The sequence below is a fragment of the Chlamydotis macqueenii genome, chromosome 5 (genome assembly GCF_036417535.1).
Source record: "Chlamydotis macqueenii isolate bChlMac1 chromosome 5, bChlMac1.mat, whole genome shotgun sequence".
Taxonomy (NCBI): Eukaryota; Metazoa; Chordata; class Aves; order Otidiformes; family Otididae; genus Chlamydotis; species Chlamydotis macqueenii.
This window is the reverse complement of record NC_141560.1, coordinates 61,437,466-61,459,186: the sequence shown is the minus strand read 5'-3', so window position 1 is coordinate 61,459,186 and position 21,721 is coordinate 61,437,466. Positions and strand designations below refer to the sequence as shown.

The 21,721-nt window shown below is 35.5% G+C and overlaps 1 protein-coding gene across 4 annotated transcripts in view; it reads right to left on the bottom strand.

Annotated features, from left to right (window-relative positions):
- The window catches only part of USP47 (ubiquitin specific peptidase 47), a 59,620-nt gene that overhangs the window by 22,369 nt on the left and 15,530 nt on the right, over window positions 1–21,721 (bottom strand). For 2 of the 4 annotated variants that reach the window (XM_086748273.1, XM_086748276.1), the window contains 12 exons: window positions 19,589–19,792; window positions 18,490–18,606; window positions 17,281–17,419; window positions 15,474–15,570; window positions 14,826–14,971; window positions 13,934–14,013; window positions 12,924–13,073; window positions 6,647–6,742; window positions 6,404–6,556; window positions 4,858–5,025; window positions 1,093–1,224; window positions 280–356 (listed from right to left, as the gene is read on the bottom strand). In XM_086748273.1, the coding sequence (XP_086604399.1) occupies window positions 280–356; window positions 1,093–1,224; window positions 4,858–5,025; window positions 6,404–6,556; window positions 6,647–6,742; window positions 12,924–13,073; window positions 13,934–14,013; window positions 14,826–14,971; window positions 15,474–15,570; window positions 17,281–17,419; window positions 18,490–18,606; window positions 19,589–19,792 (1,559 nt within the window). The remainder of the gene's footprint in view (window positions 1–279; window positions 357–1,092; window positions 1,225–4,857; window positions 5,026–6,403; window positions 6,557–6,646; window positions 6,743–12,923; window positions 13,074–13,933; window positions 14,014–14,825; window positions 14,972–15,473; window positions 15,571–17,280; window positions 17,420–18,489; window positions 18,607–19,588; window positions 19,793–21,721) is intronic. The other 2 variants (XM_086748275.1, XM_086748274.1) reach the window with 2 other exon arrangements.

The window sequence follows — 21,721 nt, the reverse complement described above, 5'->3', positions numbered from 1 at the left end:
GTTTTGTTTAGGGTTTTTTTTTTTTTTTTTCAATAAGGAGCTATGTCATATATATCTTACCAATTCAGTAACCAAAAATGATTTTAAAAAATAAATATCACATTATTTTAATGATCTGAAAAGCAGTCAGGATAGCTTTTAGAACTATTCGAGGCAGCTACTATTAATTTTAAGCTCACATGTTAAGTACACACATCTTGGTCATTCATTTGATTACACTAAAACACTATTGGAAAAAGAAAAAAAAAAAAAAAAAGGTAGTATTAGAGTACTACTAACCTAGCAAAAGCACTGGAATAATAGCCTCTGCTTCCGGAAGATCCACCATATGTTTTCTTAATATCTTCCTGAGTTATCTAACAGAAAATCAATGCAATGATTATTTGAGAAACTTGCACTAACAGAGATGCATTTATTCTCATTAGGAATAATGCCATTACATAATTAATACACTATATTAATAATTTTAAAAAATATTTCTGTTTATTTGCTGACTTAAAAAAAATCTGTTTCAAAGTGATTAGTCTCTTTATTTTACGATGAATGTAAACGTAATTTTTTTTTTCCCAAGTAGGAACTTCTTAGAAAAATATTATCCAGATTCTTGACTGCAATAACATTTACAAATACATGTAACACCCGAAATGTACCAGCAGGACAGGTTTAATAGCACAACCTGGGTTGTAATTCATCTACAAATACACTTCTCTCTAAGCAACAAGTGTTCTTCACACGTATAGAAAGCAAAATCCTAAATCCAGCCTGGTCTTTACATGAATACAGGCTTCTTTACAAACCATACCTCCTTAACTATCAAGAAGAAACACTCCCCTTCTGACATACTAAGCCCCACACATAAATTAAAAAAAAAAAAAAAAAAAAAGAAAAAAAATCTAGAAATCAGTTAAGCTAATGAGTGAAACATATATGTATACGGCAGGACACTAGAATGAGAATACGAAACAAGGCAAATACTTGAAATAACTGTGCATAAAACCAGCTTCATTATACGTAAGTGAAAAAACACATGCAAAATACAAACTTATTGTTTCATCTATGAGTACACAAGACAACTAAAAATATTATTCTTACCTTGCTAACATGCTGATCATTAAAGCTGTACCACTGGTCGTCACTAAAAGATTTTATACAGGCATAATAATGGCCACCAGCAGCACTTCCAGAATGAACCATAACAGAAAAGAGCTCATACAGTAAAGAACTCTGGGGAGAGAAGAAAAAGGTGTGATATATATTAAGTAAAAGTAGCCAAATGATCACTTTACAAAGTTTTGAAACACTTATACAAACCCAAATATATAAATAGCTGTATGTTACAAGACAGATCTGTATAACAGAAATGCATTACTGCAACAGACACTGAACAAAATCAGACCTCTGATATGCTAAATATTATATAAGAGCATGTAATAATAGATGTAAAGAGGAATTTCCCCTTTTGCTGGTGGGAAGAGAGAGAGAAAAGACCAAACAATTTAAGAAAAAAAATAATGGAAATATTTTTTAAATGGCTTAATGCATTACTGTTACTTCTTCCCTGTACAAGCTCTGAATTTCATAGAGCCATAGAATCAGTAAGGTTGAAAAAGACCTCTAAGATCAAGTCCAACCATCAACCCACCACCACCATACCTACTAAACTATGTCCCAAAGTGCCACATCCACACATTCTTTGAACACCTGCAGGGATGGGGACTCCACCACTTCCTTAGGCAGCCTGCTCCAGTGCCTGATCACTCCTTCAGTAAATAATTTTTTTCTAATATCCAATCTAAATCTCCCCTGATGCAACTTAAGGCCATTTCTTCTCATCCTATCACTTGTTACTTGGGAGAAGAGAGACCAACCTCCTTTCAGGCAGTTGTAGAGAGCAATGAGGTCTCCCCTCAGTCTCCTCTTCTCCAAACTAAACAACCCCAGTTCCTTCAGCTGCTCCTCATAAGACTTGTGCTCCAGACCCTTCACCAGCTTCAATGCCCTTCTCTGGACACGCTCCAGCAGCTCAACGTCCTTCTTGTACTGAGGGGCCCAAAACTGCACACTGTATTCGAGGTGTGGCCTCACCCGTGCTGAGCACAAGGGCATAGCACTTCCCTAGTCCTGCTGACCACACTGTTCCTGATACAAGCCAGGATGCTGCTGGCCTTCTTGGCCACCTGGGCACACTGCTGGCTCATGTTCAGCCGGGTCTCTACCAGCATCCCTAGGTCCCTTTCCACCGGGTAGCTTTCCAGCCACTCTTCCCCAAGAGTGGCTGGCCATGCAGCCAGTTTTTTACCCAGTGAACAATACACCTGTCTAAGCCATGAGCCGCCAGCTTCTCTACGAGAACGTTGTGGGAGACAGTGTCAAAGGCTTTACTGAAGTCCAGGTAGATAACATCCATAGCCTCTCCATCATCCACTAGGTGAGTCACCTGGTGAAGGAGATCAGGTTGATCAAGCAGGACCTGCCCTTCATGAACTCATGCCAGCCGGGCCTGATCCCCTGGTTGTCCTGCACATGCCTGGTGAGCATACTCAAGATGAACCACTCCGAAATCTTCCATGGTACTGAGGTCAGGCTGACAGGCCTGTAGTTCCCCAGCTCCTCCTTCCAGCCCCTCATGTACACGGGCATCACATTGGCAAGCATTGTGACTTGTTATGCTAGGTAGGAACTAAACAGTATCGCCACACAAGAAACAAAAGTAATGACCAGCTTGCCTGTAGCTATGAAGTTTAGGCTTATTTGCTATCACTCTTTTCTGCATTCCTGAAGATTGCTTTTTGTCCCTTAATATATATTGCAAACAAGCAACACGCCATTCAGTGCTAATCGGCACTCTGAACTAACTTCTCTCACATCACTTCAAGTTTGCTGTTATAAAGCTCTCTTTTCATAGATAAAAGGATGGAAATAAAGAGTACTAAGAACATATCTTCCATGCTGCATATACATTAAAAAATAAAACCAAGCAATACTGACTCACACAAGTGCTACAGGAACTAAATATTTTTAGATTACATAGAGGAAATGCTCTGTACATTCTTAGCATCTACTGCATCCATTATTAAGATATCCAAACCAAAGAGCTGAAAATATGGCTTGACAGCTAATTTGCCTTGAGAACAAGTAGTCTGAATTAACTAGCCAAAGCTACTGTCAACGCTAGGACATGACATTTGCATTACAGATACATTACAATACTTTGTCCCTATTGCAGTCAAGTGACTACCTATTAATTTCTTTCTTTTTTCCCAGCTCTGATTCACAGTATTCAGAATATTTATCAAAAAACTCTCTCAAATGTTTTAAAGTAAATGTAAATAGGGACAGATGTGTATATAAAAATACAGCTTTTAAATCTTTATGAAAGTTACAGTTACAGCCAAACAGCTTCCTAACAAGTCTGAATAAAAGCTATTGGCCAAATTTCATATGAGTTCACTGAATAATGACACAAGGCATATATTGTAGACATTACCATAAGATTAAAGATTTTTGATGAATTTTGTATTGACAAAAAAACTCAATCAGGTTTCTCGAAGATCTCTGCTAATATTTATGTCCCACAGAAGGATGACTGCTATCTTAGACTGACTTGCTGCTCAATTCCTTTATAATAACTTAAGATAATTTCAGATATTTAACATGTAGACATGTGGCCTCATCTATCCGACTGGTTTTGTGAGGACCAGAAATGGATGGCAGAGACTGTCCAAACCTTTCCAATTCTCTACTGAACTGCAAGATACTTTTGTAGTCAAAGCCTGTAACAATTGGTCTTAAAAAGCACTGCTTGCAAGACAAAACAGTCTTCAATTTGAGGGTCTCCTCCCAAAACAAGTTATCTGGGAATTCTCAGTCTAACAAGCTGAGAAGACCTTTATTCTCAGGTAAACTCCAAATCAGTTGCATGCTTTCCTTTGCTGTAGTGTCAATTTCTGGAATTTGAACAAAAACACACTTCTACTCCCCCACCACCCCCCAATATAAGAATTTTTTTATATTTTTATCATTTACATTTGTAGTGGGGTTGACTGGCCAGTAACTAAGCACCCACCCAGCCAGACACTCACTCCTCTCCTCCAGTGGGATGGAGGAGAGGATCAGAAGAGCAAAAGTGATGAAACTTGTGACTGCAGATAATGAGAGTTTAATAAGTGAAGGAAAGAAGAAAAAAAAAAAAATGCAATGGTGCAAAAGCAGTTACTCATCACCTCCCACCAGCAGACCAATGCCCAGCCAGTATCTGAGCAACAACTACTTTGGAAAGCTCCCAGTTTTTAATCACTGAGCGAGAGGTAATGGTTTTAAAATAGAGGGGGGTAGATTTAGATTAGAAATTAGGAAAAAAATTTTTACGATGCGAGTTATAGAACACTGGAACAGGTTGCCCAGAAAGGTGGTGGAAGCCCCATCCCTGGAAACGTTCAAGGCCAGGCTGGATGAGGCTCTGAGCAACCTGACCTAGTCAGGGATGTCCCTGCTCCTTGCAGGGGGGTTGGACTAGATGACCTTTGAAGGTCCCTTCCAACCCTAACCATTCTATGATTCTATGACATTACACAGCAGGAAATACGGCATGGAATATCCTTCTCATCAATTCACGTCAGTTGTCCTCAGCTATCTCCCCCTTCCAGCCTCTTGCTCACCCCTAGCCCTACCTGTTCTAGGGGCAGAATGAGAAATAGGGAAAGCCTTGGTGCTGTGCAAACTGTTCAGCAAGAGTTAACACACTGGTGGGCCATCCACAGTTTCAGTCACAAATCCAAAACAAAGCACCATACAGGCTGCTATGAAGAAAATTAACTTCATCTCAATCAGACCCAGTACAATATTTTTTAAACATACCTTTTCACTGCCAGCTTTAGAAATTCTTTCTGCTGCACTATTACTTTCGAGGCAGATTCCTTCATCAACTCCATCATCATTAGAAAAATCGTTGCTCATCTGATCACTGTGACAACTGCCTTCATTTTCAGCTCCACTATCAGTGCAACTCTCAGTCTGAGGAGACTTCTTAAAAATAAGACATACATACTAATATTATACAGCATTTGAAGTTACACAGAAGAAATAACAATATGTTTGTGAAATGAAAAAATTCCAATCTGCAAAACAATGGAACTCCTCAAAAACCTAGAGATCGCTACAATTCAGCACTGAGAACTGATTCGTTTCTGTGAGTAACTGTCTTTAGTCCATCTCTTCAATCAATATTTTCACATCTTGTGCGAAACTCCATGGTAATTATGTGGTTTCATACTTGACAGGATTGTATCTGTTACTGCCCTGATCCATTTACTAGGTAACTCAGTTAAATCTCCGGAAAACTAATATCAGATAAAAAATTCTTTTATAACACGGCCCTGTTAATCAGAACACGATTTGACTGGAAATATTTTAATCCATAAAATTTTTTTTCTATTTCAACTCATTGGATAAAGTAAAGGTCTTAGAGTAAGACTGATTAGTGTTCTATTAGCTTAAAAGCACGATGTCAACAACGCTATGAATGCAGTTCATTTAGTACAAGTCAACGTATTTATCTCTTACCTGATCCTCTATCCTCTGGATAATTCTTTTGATTATCTGACAGTTCTTAATTTTGTTGCAAGTTCTATTCCCCCAGGTCAATCTTCATTCTCATTTAGCCCCCCCAGTAATACTTTGAGAGGTTTCAAATTGCTTAAATGGCATACTTCATAAACCAAAGGTTTGTATAGAGTCAGAAAAGCCTCTCCATATGTGTATCGATGTAGTATTTCTCTTTTACCATTACAAGCTAGCAAACTGACATAACGTTTTCAGGAATGGACTTAGAGGAATAAATTTAGTCTTTAACAGAGAAGGCACATTAAATACTTTTTGGTGAATATAATTGCACAGCATGGATTTTGATCAAAACCAGATGAGTTAAAAGCCCGAACATACAAGTGAAAAATAAAATTTCACAAATCTCATTTCTACAGCATATAAAACATTGTGAGTCATTAATCATTAATATTCTCTAGACTAACCTTAGCATTCTGAGTTTCAAAATTTTACATCATCTCTTGTGACCAAAACAGATTCAGATACAAGTTTAAGAAATATGTTTCATTCTGAAGCCTTGTGAATCTGTGCTTTTCAATCACTCATGTGAAGAAATAAGAAACAGTTCTTACTGAAGTATAGAAACCCTATAGTGATTAGAGAATATGCTTCCTTTTCAATGTAACAAAAATCCAGATGGACAGATTTTAAAAGTTCAAATTAAAACACTGCCACGGCTAAAGAACATTTTATTTAGATTAATAATACTGTTTAAAAAGGGTTTATTAGCCTGACATTTTAATTTTCTCAATGAGAAACTTCAAGAAAGCTAAAGACTTTTCTCTGAAATTCAACACATTACCTCATCTTCAATATCAATGAAGACACTCATGTCTAACTCTTCAGGAAAAGTCATACGATCATTGAGTTTAATTCTATGCATAGTTGTATAGTCAAAGTCAAATCTCTTCAGCTGTAATGTCAGCAGATATGGAAAGTGCAAGAACCGCAGACCCTAAATGAAGCAAAGACAAGATTATGCTACCATGATCAGGATGAGTGTTTACCAAAAGTCATTTTCACAAATGATGTGGACAGTCTTTACCTTCCTTGCATCACATTTCTTCTTACACCGTTCACAAAAATACTGATTGGGGCCATCAAGAATCTCGGGCTGAATGAAAGCATGCAGTGCTTCTTCCTAATAATAAAGAGATGTTACCTGATTTTTAAAAAATGTTTACTACGTAGGTATAAATCAGAACAATAAATTTACAATGAAATTGCAAACATATTCAAATTCGTCATTTAAATCTACAATCAAAATTTGATTGACGTAAACTTTGATATTGCCACAGAGTCAGGAAAATATTAAGAGAAAACAACCTCTCTACCCAGCGCAAGATCAAACAGTCAAACTACAAATTACTGCTAACTATATTTCATTCAGTATTTGATGAATCCAAATTCTCCTTTTCTTTTTAATAAACATACAATATCAACCAACATTTACTCCTGTAATTTTGCACATCACATTTAGTCATGTCTGTTCAGTCAACTGCTGTGAAAATAAGCTTATTTTTTAACCCTGCTTGGCCCTGTCCTCCCAGAACTTTGAGATGGTTCTTCTGTATTTCAAGAAGAGTTCTTCCCAAGAAACACCATCCAAGAATTACTGGGGTTGGGGGAGGTGACTGGAATAAATGTTACTCAGTTTCTCAGTGCCCTGCCTGATGACAGCCTTAGTCTCATTCTACAAAGGGACTTAGGAAACTACGTTTGAATATATTACTACTATTAAGTAAAAGATAGGGAAAGAAGAGAGAGAGAGTATTTTATTTCTACTCCCAAATGAGTGAGAATTAGATAAGGCCATCTCTTATAAAGACAGAACTAGCTTCTTCAAACAAACTTTATGAAGCAACTGACCGATAACTGGAATTTTGTCCTCTGGCAGCTGCCTAAAAGATCTGTCACTAATCCTTAAATCCAGGAGTTTAATGATTTCTACTTTGCTCCTCACTAGAGCAAAGAATATTCAAAATATCATCAAACTGATGATCAGTCCTCCCCCAACATGATTTGCAAGAACAATATTGCACAGAAGTTGTATATACTTGAGAACAAACTTGTTCAAACAAAATTAACTAAGAATATTGACATGGATTCAGCAAAGAATTTTATCCCAAGATTTTAAAAGATAAAGTCTTTAAGTCAGCCACCTTGCAAGCCGATAGGCTTTGGGTTTCTGAACTCCAAGTGGAACCCAGAAGTTTTCTGTACATCTACAGAGGTGAAAACAAATACTACTCGCATATTTAGACATTCAGTTTAAAGCAAAGATCAACAGAAACAATGCTTTAAAAATAATTGTCTCTTATGAAGGAGCGTAGCTTTTCTCTAAAATCTGAGTAAGAGGGGGCTTGATTGAGAAGAGTAAACTCATCAATTGTAATGTGGCTGGCACAGAACTTAAGCTTACTACCTAAATCATGTGGCTTGATAAGTCACACTAGGAGGAAACCGAGGAGCCAAGTTCTTCAAAAAGCCTCCAATTCTTCCCTTCTTTCTTTCTCACAAGTCAGGGAAGCAGCAAAAACAATAATAAAGCAAGAGTTTTATAAAAGCTCTCCTGCTGTTTTAAGAGAAAGGACTTTTAAGAAGGACAGTATTCCAGGTGACAACTACTCACAAATGAAAAATGTGCCAGACTGAATACGACTGTACATTGCAGGCAGTCATCTCACTTCACCATTTTTAAATTCAGCCAGAAAAGCCTCTGAACAGCCCTGAAATCAAAGCTCTTAGGCAGAGAGACTCTCTAGACATGTGAAAACATTTTAGAGTTTGAATTGAACTACTGTCTACATATTTAGTCCCTAAACACTGCAGGGGCTGAGCTGCTTTTTACTCCAGGGCAAGAAATACTTAATGTTTAGTAAGATTATGCTCTGAAATGTGAGGAATCTCATTCTAAAATGTAAGACAGACAACTAAGCAAGTTGTAACTCTGCTTAAAAACAAAGGGGACAAAACAGATTACTGCATTTTGACTACTGTGTGAACTAGTTAATGATTTCATATTCAGAACTATTTAAACAAAAGCAAAAAAGTTAATAACCAATACAGAAAACATGAAACATAGAAGACATCACATAATGACCACAGAACTGTCTCTTATGAACCAAATGTCAGTTAAGACAATATAAATATATTTTGAGTGTAAGAAAAAAGTTGAATTCATGCAACAACATGAATACAAATGCATGGGAATATACAAATGATGGGACATAAATCATTATGTAGACTCATGTGATGTGCAATTTAATAAGGAAGCATACTATGGTTTTATATATGGAAAAAAAAGTGATGATCCTTCAGACCCCCAAAAACTGAATGAAGTATTATTACATTACTCTTGTAGTTTTCCGCACATAGCAAGCTGTGCTTTGAAAAATCTGGTTTAAACTCTTGAGAACTCCATTATTTTTGAGCTACATGAATATCCATGTATTTTTCAATCCTTGTATAATAAACATGACTGTTTCTCAGGTTTACTGATTTACATCTTCTCCAGTTTTCTCCTATGTAATCTTTACACCCAAGTTAGTTCTGCTGACTAGGATGTTTCTTAATACAATTCCTATTCTAATGCAGATCACTATTTTCTACCTGACAGTTTACTCAGCAAAACCAGTGACAAAGCTTCTATGCTGCACAACCTATCACATGATATCCCCCATTTTTTGTGCAACTCTATTTTTAGAGTAAACGCTACTTTTGAAGTTACCTTCGAAGAGATAGCTATTATGTAGCCTTAGAGCTACTAAGCATTTCCAGCATACACTTCAGAACATACCATAAATGATCAAGCAATGGATTAGTATGACAAAGGCTATTTAAACTTTTTTATCGTTCACAGAATCCAAAGAACAATATAGGCTGAAAGAGACCTCTGGAGATCATCTGAGCCTAACTCCCTGCTGAAAGCAGGTCCAACTTAAAGCACATTGCTCAGGGTTTTCTCCAACCAAGTTCTGAGTATTTCCGGTTTTTAATATTCTGATTATGAGACTTATAACACTTAGCACACTACAATGCCATAACAAACAGTTCAAACTAATTATTGTCTGGCTAAAGACAGGCAGCTCAGACACACTCTTCTCCGTAAAGATGGTGGATGATACAGTCAGTAGTTTAACCACTATATTACTGTGCAAGCATTTGTAGAAGTGTAAATTTATAAAACCTGTCAACAGGAGGAGTAGATCCTTTATGAAAAGTTACACAATAAATAGCAATTAGGCAAAACTGTTCTTGGAAAAAACTAGAAGCTAATTGCCGTCTCAGATTGTCAGAGCTCACACAGTTTTCCCATGTCTAAAGAATATGCTCAACTAAAAATACAAGACCTTGTCACTACCAATCTAGCTTAAAAAAAAGTAAGTATCACATCACATCATCCATATTCTCTTTTAAACTGTTTTAGTTTAGCAATGACACCACAAAGTAAGTTCACACAGAAGTCCAAATTAATTTCTGCCCCAAAAAGATCTACTTGTATGCGTATTTACACCCTCAAAAGAAAATCTAACATAAAAAAGATGGTGAAAACTAAAAACAGTTAACGACAGAGAACTGTACTTGCTACATCTCCAGAATACTTGTATTATTACTAGTCTTCGGGTGTTACAAAGCAATTTCCACTGTTTCCTAGTAATATAATTTCAGCATGCCAGCTATCAGAATGCCCACTGCATCCACTTTTCTCTCAGTTGTTCTTTATCTTGCAAAATTTTTATGTTTTGCAGTAAAAAAAAAAATTAGCTTATGTCTAATGCTGTTAAATTCAGGCATCTATACAAAAGAGACTAGTACCTACAAAAATCAGTATGTGAATTGCTGCTCTCGTTTACCTCTCTGAAACAAGCTATATATTTTTATGTCTGCATTTCTACTGACCTCAGGAAAAGACTGATTCAGGTTTTCCTAAACCATGCCCTTGAACAATACAGGTAGTGTAAGTACTTTTTTTTTTTCCAGAAACTATCTTGAGATACATACTGAGAAGATATAAGTGCCCCAGAGCTGCTGTAATGAGTTTGTAACTATGTAGTCTTACTACGTGAACTTCAGGAATGGAGCGGGGAATCAGAAAAAAAATTCAAAATGCAAACCTTAAAAACATACTGAAGAATTTCAGGATTGGTTTGTATCAGGAAATAAAGAAAGCATAACATTATCCTTTCCAGATCTTCAATGTTCCCATGTATTTAGAAGTAGTACATATATATTTATAGATAAATGCAACATTTCAAGTATCTACAGTTTTTTGGTAGTACACAATGTCGAACAGTGGGATAATACACTTATATGTGACATTCTATAGATTAACCTTAAAGCTCATACATCCATTCTCTCTTATTAGAAAGTAATGGAAAATCACTTACCTCTAACTAGAGTTCTTTGAAGGTAGTATCCTCCTTAGATCCCCTATCTTGGGTTGTGTCGCCTGCTGCAAGTTCCCTCAGGAGCTGACTAGCAAGGTCTAAAAAGTTTTACATTCCCTTCTATAAGCCCTATTAGCGCATGTGTGAAGTTTTTGATCTCTCACTCATATCCTTTTACCTACACCTACTAGATCACCATCATCTATGGATCAATGGAGGATACTACCTTCAGAGAATTCCATTTAGAAACAGGCGATTTTTCCCTTCTCCAAAAGCAAGTATCCTCCATATCTCCCCACTGTTGAAGACTACAAAACTACAAATGACATCTGCTCTAGATAATAGAAATGGAGGGAGGAGAATCAACTTAATATAATCAGAATATGAATTTTAAAAGCTCAAAAATTGAGGCACCAATACAAATTGCAACCATGTAACTCTGTAAAAAATCTTAAAACTATTTTCCTCAATGTAGTAAACCCAGTAACTGCTGATTTACAGGAGAAATATCAAATACTACTAAGAGTAATCTGATATTTAAGTTCTCAATTGCTCAAGCTTTCTGTGTTTTTACAAATATACAAAGTCTTTTTTCTTTCTTTTTTAGCATTCCACTATAGACTTCTACAAAGAAAAAAATTTCCATTTGAGACATGTGTACAATGCATTGTTAAATGCGGAATACAACTACATGAACAGAATAGTTTTCATTACTTTAGTAGATCAGAAAAATCTCATTATTGAATAAAAATTACAACAAAAAATTGTTTAGGTAATATTTCTAGAAATTAGTTTTAAGGTGAAAAGGGAAGTCAGGTACATAAAATATGAATTTGTATCAATACAGCTTCAATTAGCTAGGTAATTCTAAAAAAATTTAATGCAATCTTAAAGAATTCAAAGGACTTTACTAAATTGAATCCTTTTTCTGAGATAAATGTCCCTTATCTTCACTACTTTGAGACTGTTATTTAAAGTATGAAGTACTTTGAACTTACACTGCAAGTTAAACCTAATTCTAACAATTCTTTTCTTAACAGAATTACTGTTAAGAACTATGAACTATTAGTGCTTAAAAAATATTGCCAGCATAGTAAATTCAAAAGGAAGAATACTTTGTAATAAATAACCCTGGTAAGTCAATACAACAAGTGTTTGTTTAAAACAATCTTTACTGACAGACTTGTTCAATTTATTCTTATTCTTTCTCACAGCTTCATCCACAGTACAGGTATTTTAAGCCACTATAGAGGCCTTTCACAGTTTGTAATCACTTCCTTTCAGGGAGGTGAAAAAAAAAAAAAAAAAAAAAAAACTTCCACAGATTTACTAAACAATATAAATGCTTGCCAACATCAGTAATGCTGGAGCAAAAGTGACCAAGAACACTGATGTATGATACGATTTTTTAGTATCATTAAATTGCTTATTAGAAGAATATGGTATTTGAGAAGTGAACTTTGAAAAGCACAGCAACAACATGGCAAACTAAAAATTTTAAGTCAACATTCTGTTCTTTCACTAAGATTTTCAACAATGCTATGAAAATTTAGCAGATGTGCCAATAAAGAGAACAACCCAAATAAAACTTAGTGACCTCATAAAAATATCTCAAGTAAATGCAGAAGATCTTATCAGGAAGAAAATAACTGATTATTGCAGCCCTAAGGCAATAAAGTTGCATTTCCCCTCCCCTTATACATGCACCAGTAGGACTCATTGAAGGGCAAAAGAAAAAAAATCAAAACAAAAAATAAACCAAAGAGCCAAAAAAAATCTTCTAGAACTTGCTAGCTGGTTCACTGCACAAAGACGAACACCCCAAGATGGAGTATCTAGGATGATACTTACCATGTAACAAATTATACCACTGTCGCATTATGTATTCTATGTGTGTATGGATGCACTATTAGTCAGCATAATAGTACACACCACGCTAGCAAACGCCTGATTGGAGCCATACGGCCGGATGACCAAAGGAATATCCAGGTAAGTGTCGATTCTCCAGCCTTCATAGCCACATTCTAGACATCTTACATAGTCCTTCAGTTTGCCTTGATACAGTTGATTTATAAGATCAGCCTGAAACAAACAGACATTCAATAGCGCTTTAAAAAAAATGAAACAGAATATAATATTCCTTTTCTTTACTTTTACAAGAAAATGTTTTTTTAAAATTGTGTCTTAATTGCATCAGTACACATTTAGAATACCATTCCCCAGCAGGGCATCCATCTCGTTTTCTTGCTTATCCCTGCCCCACCACTGCACAAAACACGTATCAAATGAGCTTCTCAAACCACATTACACAAGCTTCACAGCATACTTTACTGTCATATCTCAAGAGTGACTATAAAACTATCAAAATTGACATTTATGTTTTAAAAACAAGCCTGATCTTGCAGACATTAACAGACTGATACTGCAGTCCTCCTCTGGGTCTCCAGAGGTAAGCACAGAGAGACAAAGGAAGTATTTGCCAATCTACAAATCTGAAAATTGGCTCACAACAAGTTGGCTGCTTATCAGAATGTAGCATGTGTTATGAATATATTCCTAACTTTCCACTATATTAGAAGAGTGGGCTTAAGCTTCAAGAGCCTGCAATGTAGCCCAATAAATACTAACAGTAAGGAAGTTATCACAGGAGTTAAACACTGTGCGTGCTTCAAAAAAACACTAAGTATCTATAGCCCAGAATATTCCTCTTTTAACCAAGGGAGGAAAACATAAGCAACACGCTCTTGAAAGTCATACATTAGAGTAGCTTAATTATTGCATCAAACAAGAAAACTTAGTAACTATTACAGAGACTTTCAATAACCTGGTATTTAAAATTCAGTTACCATTTTTCACAGTCCTTAAAAAAAAACAAAAAAACCCACCAAAACCGCACAATACCACACCGCTGAATGAGCAGAAGAAAGTTTTTATATGCTTACCTGTTCTGTTTGCTTCCATTTCTGCTCCAAAGCATCAAACATGACTCTACAAAGCTCCTGTACATCATGTTGCTGCCATGCTGTTAGAAATTTAAATTAATCTTAATTAAAACAGGAGATGTTATTAGCCTCAATACTAGCGGTAGCCTGAGAATACTTCCTAAAAAGCTACCAATTTTTTTAAATCTGTACCTATTATTTACTAGATTATTGGGCCAGTGTTCAATTCCACAAGCAGCTGCCTCTGACGTTAAGTCAGAAAAATAAGCAGCCAGTTTTCTCAAAATGTTTATGCATAATAGGAATTGCATACATAAGGAAGAGTATTTTTTAAATAAACTGTTCTTTAAATAAACTATTTTTTTAAATAAAACTGTTATAAAATAAACCAGTTCTGACTTATTTCACACTTAACACTAGTTCTCTAAAACTCAAGTTTTCAACTCCTTACCATCACTCCACAGAAAAATCACCAGTTTATGGGGCAAAATTACACTACACAAGTGTCAAAGACAAATACAGTGTTTGATTTTATGGAATTATCTGTATTTTTTTTTCTACTTAAGTGGAAGATGTGCACTTGACATTTGTGATTCAAAACAGAGGTAAGTTTCTCATAGAGCTACTTCTTATAAACAACAACTGTAATGATAGCTTAATTACAAAAACATATGGCTTTTTACTTAATAGCCTAAAACTCACAGATAATTTGTTTAAAAATCAAACACACACCACAACAAAGTATCCATTTAGGCTATTTTGTTTCCATTGAAACAAGTGGATTCTAATAATTATTTTTAATTATTCCAGTATTTTTCCCATTGTCAGCAGTTTAGGCCCCTAACAGGCAGTTGCTGAAGCAAATCATACAAGCTTAATAGCTGCATATTACCCTCACTACTATCCCATCCAAAACTCCGTGTAACATCTGTTGTTTCTATCGCTCTTTTTTTGCTGGTCTGCAGTAAAACAAACAGTCTTTGAAGCTGGTAGGGGATACTCGTCACAGGATCCTCTTCAGATTCTTCAAATTCCCATCTATTCATAACACAAGATACTTAACAATTAAAATGTTTTGAAAATATTACTCAAAAAGGCATTTAAATCAGCATTTATTACATTTAAAGAGGCTTGCCACATTACAGAGGTTAACTGAAGCTCTGTTTCTTGGGAAAAGTAATATGAAATTGCTTTCCATTTCTACAGTAAATGACAATACTATTATTTAAATCTAAGAAGAATGAAATAATTTTGAAGCCATTCACTGCACAAATATAGACATGAACTGCACTTTGTATAAAATTCAAGACAGGGGAAATTCTTTAAAAAGCTTGTCTGTTCCACAGTCAACAAATCTCAGCATTTACTCAAAATCTGAAGCTTTTAAGCAGATGTAATTTATAATAGTATATACAGCTTGACTTCAAGTATGCTTTTCAGTATCCAAACAAGGAAATTTTCACAAGAGGAATTGAAAAAGGCCTCCTATCAATATAGGTCACTACAAATTTAAGAACAAGTTTTGATTAAATATACTCACTTATATAATGCATTTCTAAATTCAGGAGTCATGAAAAGAGTTTGTAGAAGGCTGTTCAAATAGCAAGTCATTGCTTGATTTACTAGCCCCACATAACCTAAAAATACAAGAAGAATGAGATGGAAATAACACAGAAAGATGGGAAATCACTTTAAGAGTTAAAACATTTGACAAGAAAACAATTCTGTCATAATGTTTAGTTAAGAACTGCATCCATCTGTTGTCATTTATTGTTACTTACACTATAAAAATTGAGGGAATATTACAATTGTTACAATTGCTCATTTCTGAGAGCAACAGAGAAAAACAGCTTACACAACAGAAATAATTTTCCTGAATGACATGAAGCTATTTTAGTGATCATGAATTACATTTCACAACAACAACCAATATTTAATGTTGAATACTGCATCAATGGGGACATAGGTAACGGTAAAGTAGATTTAAATATTTTACAGAATAAAGGAGAATTTGTTAAGAAACCATTGTGTGCTAGCTTACTTATTGTCTGACACTAACTAAAAATACCCTAGTTATAATGTAAATATAATTAGAATCTCCATTGGTTTGTACTGGTTTGTACTGTCATCTTGGAACAAATACAAAATACAAATAAAAAAGTCTGTACAGTGCCCACCCACAGGTATCTTCCAAAATTTTCTCCCACAACAACCAATTAAAATAGCTACTAAAAATCAGTGTCATTTTTATTAGCTGAAAATGGAATTATTAACCTACATTGATCTTACTGTAATTTTAAGATTTTCTCCAAAACATACAATATTACTACAAAATATACAATATCAACAACAGTTGATAAGTAAGCAGCATATACTAAAGCATATTATAATAAAGACATTAAAGATGTCTATTTATATTCTGAATATCTTAGTAAGTACTAAAAAAAAAAGAAATCTTAGTTCCATACTAGAAATGAAAAGGCAGCTACTCCATGCAAAACACAGGCATCTTCTGGGAAGAGACCAAGTTAAAACGTGTATTTTATTTACAACTCTAGTCTACACAGATCATCTTTTCGCAGTTATATTAAACGAAAAAAAAAGGTGTGTGCCAGATAAACTCTTATCTAAAAAAAAAATCTTGAACACGCATGAATTGGTGTAATATGAATGTCGCCTTTGTGTCTGCTCAAAAAATTTCATATCAGGAGTTTGTCTCCTTACTCAGCTATAACTTGCTGTCTCCTCCTGCCCCCTTGCGCAGCAAAGGCATCCAGCCAGCCTCCCGCGATCTGCCCTGGCATTTGCTTGTGAGGCAGAGCTGCGCTTCCCTTCCAGAGGGAATCTCTCCTTGCTGGTGGGGAGCCACGCAGTGGAGGATGAACCTCTTGGGGAATCATGGTGCAGTCAGAGAAACTGCAACTGGGGGCTACAGTAGGAAGACTTCAGTTAATACACGGAGTGCAGAGATTTGGCAACAGCCCCTCTCTAACAGAGTATCAAGTACTCATTAAGCTATGAGGGAACACAGGGCTTGAGGTGAACACTTTCTAGTAATACAATCCTGACTACTCAACCAGGGACACAGCAGTAGATTAATACTGAAAAGGAGGGTCCGACAGAGAGCTTGAATTGCACTGTCCCAAGTACAAAAAGGACGGGATATAGCTCTTCTGTTCCCAAAGTGATAGGAGAATATTGTAGAAAATATAATTGAAAATGTAGTAGTGATATGGGGGTTTTTAAAATAAATGCAATTTATTTCAGAAATATCGAAGCACTGCTATTTGAAAAGATCCTAAAATAATTATAAATTAACATTGCTCTTACAAGAGAGAACATTATACCTGTCTCCGATTTGCTCAGGACTGAAGAATAAGAATAGCTTTGACTGACATAGTCATTGGTACAGCCACCAGAGCCTTCTCTTGGAAGAGGGCCTATAAATCTGTCTTGTGCACTGTCATCTGTTGTACTTGACTCCTCCTGGAAACATAAATACACTGATTTTATGCAAAAATTAGACAATTTTTTCCCGAAGCGCCTAGAATTTTTAAGTCTTTCTCTCGTGACTAAGAAACTAATTTTACTAAGTGTATCATACAAATTGCACAAAATTGCAGCCATGAATGTGCTCATGTAACTTGAATTCTGCCCTCCAAATTCTGAACCCCCTGAGAAATCATTCTCTGCATTAGTGGAAGCAAAAGCTTTCTGCACTGAAATACAGAATGAGGTGCGGGTTTTTTTCAGATATAAAAATTACAACTCAATATTCTTTCTGAATCATCTTCAAATTATTCTCTTGTGCACAATTATTTAAGTGTGAGGGGTTTTTTTTCCCCTTTTCAAATAATTAAGTCCACAAAAAAGGCTAAGTAGGCCATCGTTACTCTGACAGTAGAGCTGAATAATAAATCTTAATATATCACTAGTCCATCCAATCCCCGATTTAAATAAACCACAGCTGTGTTTATCTTTCAATGCATCACACATTTGAGAAATAGGAAGTTTCAAATACTTCGTTATGGCAGACAGTTGCTTCTAGCAACACTGTCAACTGTTCTTTTACATACATATGGGGCTTTTTTTTCTTAAAGGTAAATCTGGAAGCAGGTAACTGCTGTTGATACAGGACTGCTGTTCCCGAGAATTCTGTCAGAGTGGCCCGATATTGCTTTCAAACACCCAAAGGAGAAGGATTAAGTATATGATTAAATTTGTATTGTTAAGACTTATCTCTAAACATGGCAATGATTAATTAATTATATAACCTTAGAAAATTACTCACAGCAAAGTATTACCTACATATTTGATAAGCATGAATAAAATGTGACAGCAAATCACTACTAATGGAATTGGTCCTACTCAGGAGAAACATGGAAGTGTAAAATACTAGTCAAAGTCTGTTGAGAAGTTTCCTGAAGAAGCATACTGTATGAGATATACAGCCTAATTTTATTTCATTTTCTGATCTCACAAGAGCAATTCACAGAACACACATCTCTCTCCCGCTAACACTATAGCTTATGTAGATGAATGAAGATTTTACTTACTGGCGTTATATGAGGCTGCTCACCATCTTTGTCTGTCAAATGCAAAAAGTTCTTCTTCCCTGGCTCAAAACCAGCATCAAGAACAGTTTTGTCACTGTTCTGATCTATTGGAGTCTGCTAAAAAAAAAAAAAAAAAAAAAAACACAACAAAAAAATCAAACAAACAAAACAAAAACCACTTTTTTTTTAAAAACAGATCTATATGCAATTAACAGATTCCATCCAAGTAGATTGCTTGAAGTAGCTTCTGACACACTAAGATGAAATGAAAATAATTATCCAGTGTAAACAAAACATACTCATCACTAGTACTGAAAGAACTTGGGAACAGTTTTAAAAAGTATAAATTAAGTATTATAGTGCAGTTTAATCCTTAGAAGTTGGTTCATCTCTTCAGGAGTCAAGACACTGGTTTACAAGTCTCTTGCAGAACACCAAACCAACCAGTGTCCTATATAGCTTGCAAAGACATTTTTAAAGAGGGGGGGGGAGAAAAAAAAAAAAAAAAAAGAATTTCAGCAAGCATAAACACGACCTGAAATAAACTAACACCTAACCATTCTATGATTCTTAAGGAATCTTACGAAGTTTTTTAGAGGCATCTATAGAAATCATTAACTAAAATCAACACTGATTTACAATAAAGCACTGAAGTTACAGTAATCATATTTTTTGTAGACAATAAATTCAAGCAGGTATAAGAAATACGGAAAGTCACTACACAACATGCTTCTTTTGAGAAGGAAACATTTCTCAAACAAGACCACAGGAAACAGAGATTAATCATCATGGGTATTATTATGAAAAATACATACTGATAATGAAAACTAGCATTATAGCTGAATGATCATATTTATTTCCTTTGTTTAATGAATAAATAGATATATCAATTAAGAGCACATTTTGCAACTAAGATGTAGACATAATGCAAAGTAAAACTCAGCCAAACCGAAATAGTTGTGTTAGTCTGCTCTGATGCACCTACTACAGGTTTTTAAAGGAATTAAATGAGCACTAGACAATACAGACAGCATTTTTCTATAATATGAAGATTCAAATGTTTGCTATGAAGAGGTAATAAAAAGCACTTTTGCCATACCGTATCAGTTACATTATCTCCATTTCCCCACAATAAATCAAAAGTTCCATTCACGTAGCCCACTTTTGAAGCCACATCTTCGAACAGCCTTTTAAGTGGCGTGGAAGCTGGCACGTTCAAGGTAACACGCTCATTCACTGTCTTGGAATTTGTGGTATCTTGTATTATACACAGCACCCTGAGTTCCTCAGCAGCACTTTCCACCTGAGAGGACAGCAGGCAACAATTCACGAGTAAAGTTAGGAACATTTTGGAGTTTAATTGAAAAATCAAAAGAAGACTTCACCAATAAAATGTAGTATACTTTTACAACCTAACGATCCTAAAACTGGACTTGTATGGGTGGATCACTGGGTAGAGATAAACTGCTCAAGTTCTGCATGTAATTTCCGTCACTAAGCAGACAGAAGACTGCTTCAAATCAGGAACAGACTTTCAAATCACCACTTCAAGTTTGTATTTTGCTTTGACATGATCATAAATCCTACTGAGGTAGAAGTATTTCTGATTTTTAGGAATGTAATCCAGAAGTTCTGCAAGCTTCCAAGTAATCTTGGAAGCCAACCATTACACAAAAGCTTTCGTAATCAAGCCACCAACTTCCTTCTACTAAAATCCACTGCTGCGTGAGTTGCAGGATAAATTCTTCTGCCTGAACAGAGTAATAGAAATAACATTGCCAAACGGCTACTAGACAAAATAAAGAGATTTTAAATAGTAACTTCAATATATCTAAAAAGAGAAAAGTATCAATCCTGAATGAAGGTGGCAATGGAATAATGACAAAATTTTACAGATCCAAGTAAGCTGAGAAAATGGCATTTTCCCAACACTTTCCAACACTGAAAACCCAGGAAGACAAAGATCTAAGCACACTCAATTAATTCTCTCAATTATCTAAAGTTGTAGAACAATAAAGAGTAACTAATATTTAAATATAGGTCATATAAGAAAGCATCAGGTCAGTAAAAGGAATAATTAGCCCTCAAGGACTCGGCCTTTTCAACTTGTAACACAGAGAAAGCATTAATAATGCATGTCAGAGCACCCAAATCTCAGTCCATGGCTAACAGGCACATCACCTAAAAAGGCGAACAGACACAGGCAATGCTATCATGATTTTTAGTGGATAAAAATATTAACAAATAGCAAGAACTGTGTCACACTGAAACTGTCAGCCATATCACAAGCATCTTCTAGAGAATAAAGAGCTACAAAGAAGATCTAAACAACTTCAGCAACCCTTGTATTTCCACACAATCAGCATCACAACACAGATGACCACCATCAAAATGGGATGGTCCCTTATGAGAGCTCTTACATCACCAAATTGTTTAAAAAGGAAAAGAAAATTTTAGCCGATGCTGTATCTCTTCGTTTGACAAAATTTCAAGATCAGCTGACAGTCTTCATGCAACTATAAAACAAAAATGTTAGCAGACTGCAGCATCTATTCCTATCATCATTAGAAAAAAAGTTGCCAGAGAAGGGCAAAGAAAACCACAAACCCCACAATCTGTATTATGTTAATTTGCTTTAGACTGCGATCCTTCTTAAAATTTTACAGTCCAATTTCTCCAAGTTTATCAAATGTAATGTCCTGTGCGGAAATCTTCATCAACTGCATGCTCAAAGAGATCCAATCCACCATTTCCAGCAAATCTGCAACACTTTATCTTCATAAATTTAATCTTTACTGGAGAATTTTAGATATATGAACTACGTCCAAGAAGACGGATAAAACTATTTCTGAAACATCAACCACACATTAAGAAGAAAACACAATTTAGAAGTCAAAGTAATTTTGACATATATCCTCACTTTTATCCACAGCACGCACAGAGACACACAGGGCTGTGAGTAGACTGTAAAATTAAATTTTACTAGTGATTACTTCTCCTGGGTTCTTTCCTTTAAATTTCCCAGCACAGCTTCATTCTTCAATTTTTTTTTTTAGCTAAACAACAAGCACACAATTTGTCTCTTTCATTGCGTGGTTATAAAAGAGAAGATGAAGCTTGTTCAGTGGTGTACTTTCTCGATTTTTCTGGAGAACACAAGCAGCAGCTAAAATCCAAACTCATAAGATCAGCCTACACTTATGACCCAGATTCTGCAGCAATGGTAGAGGCT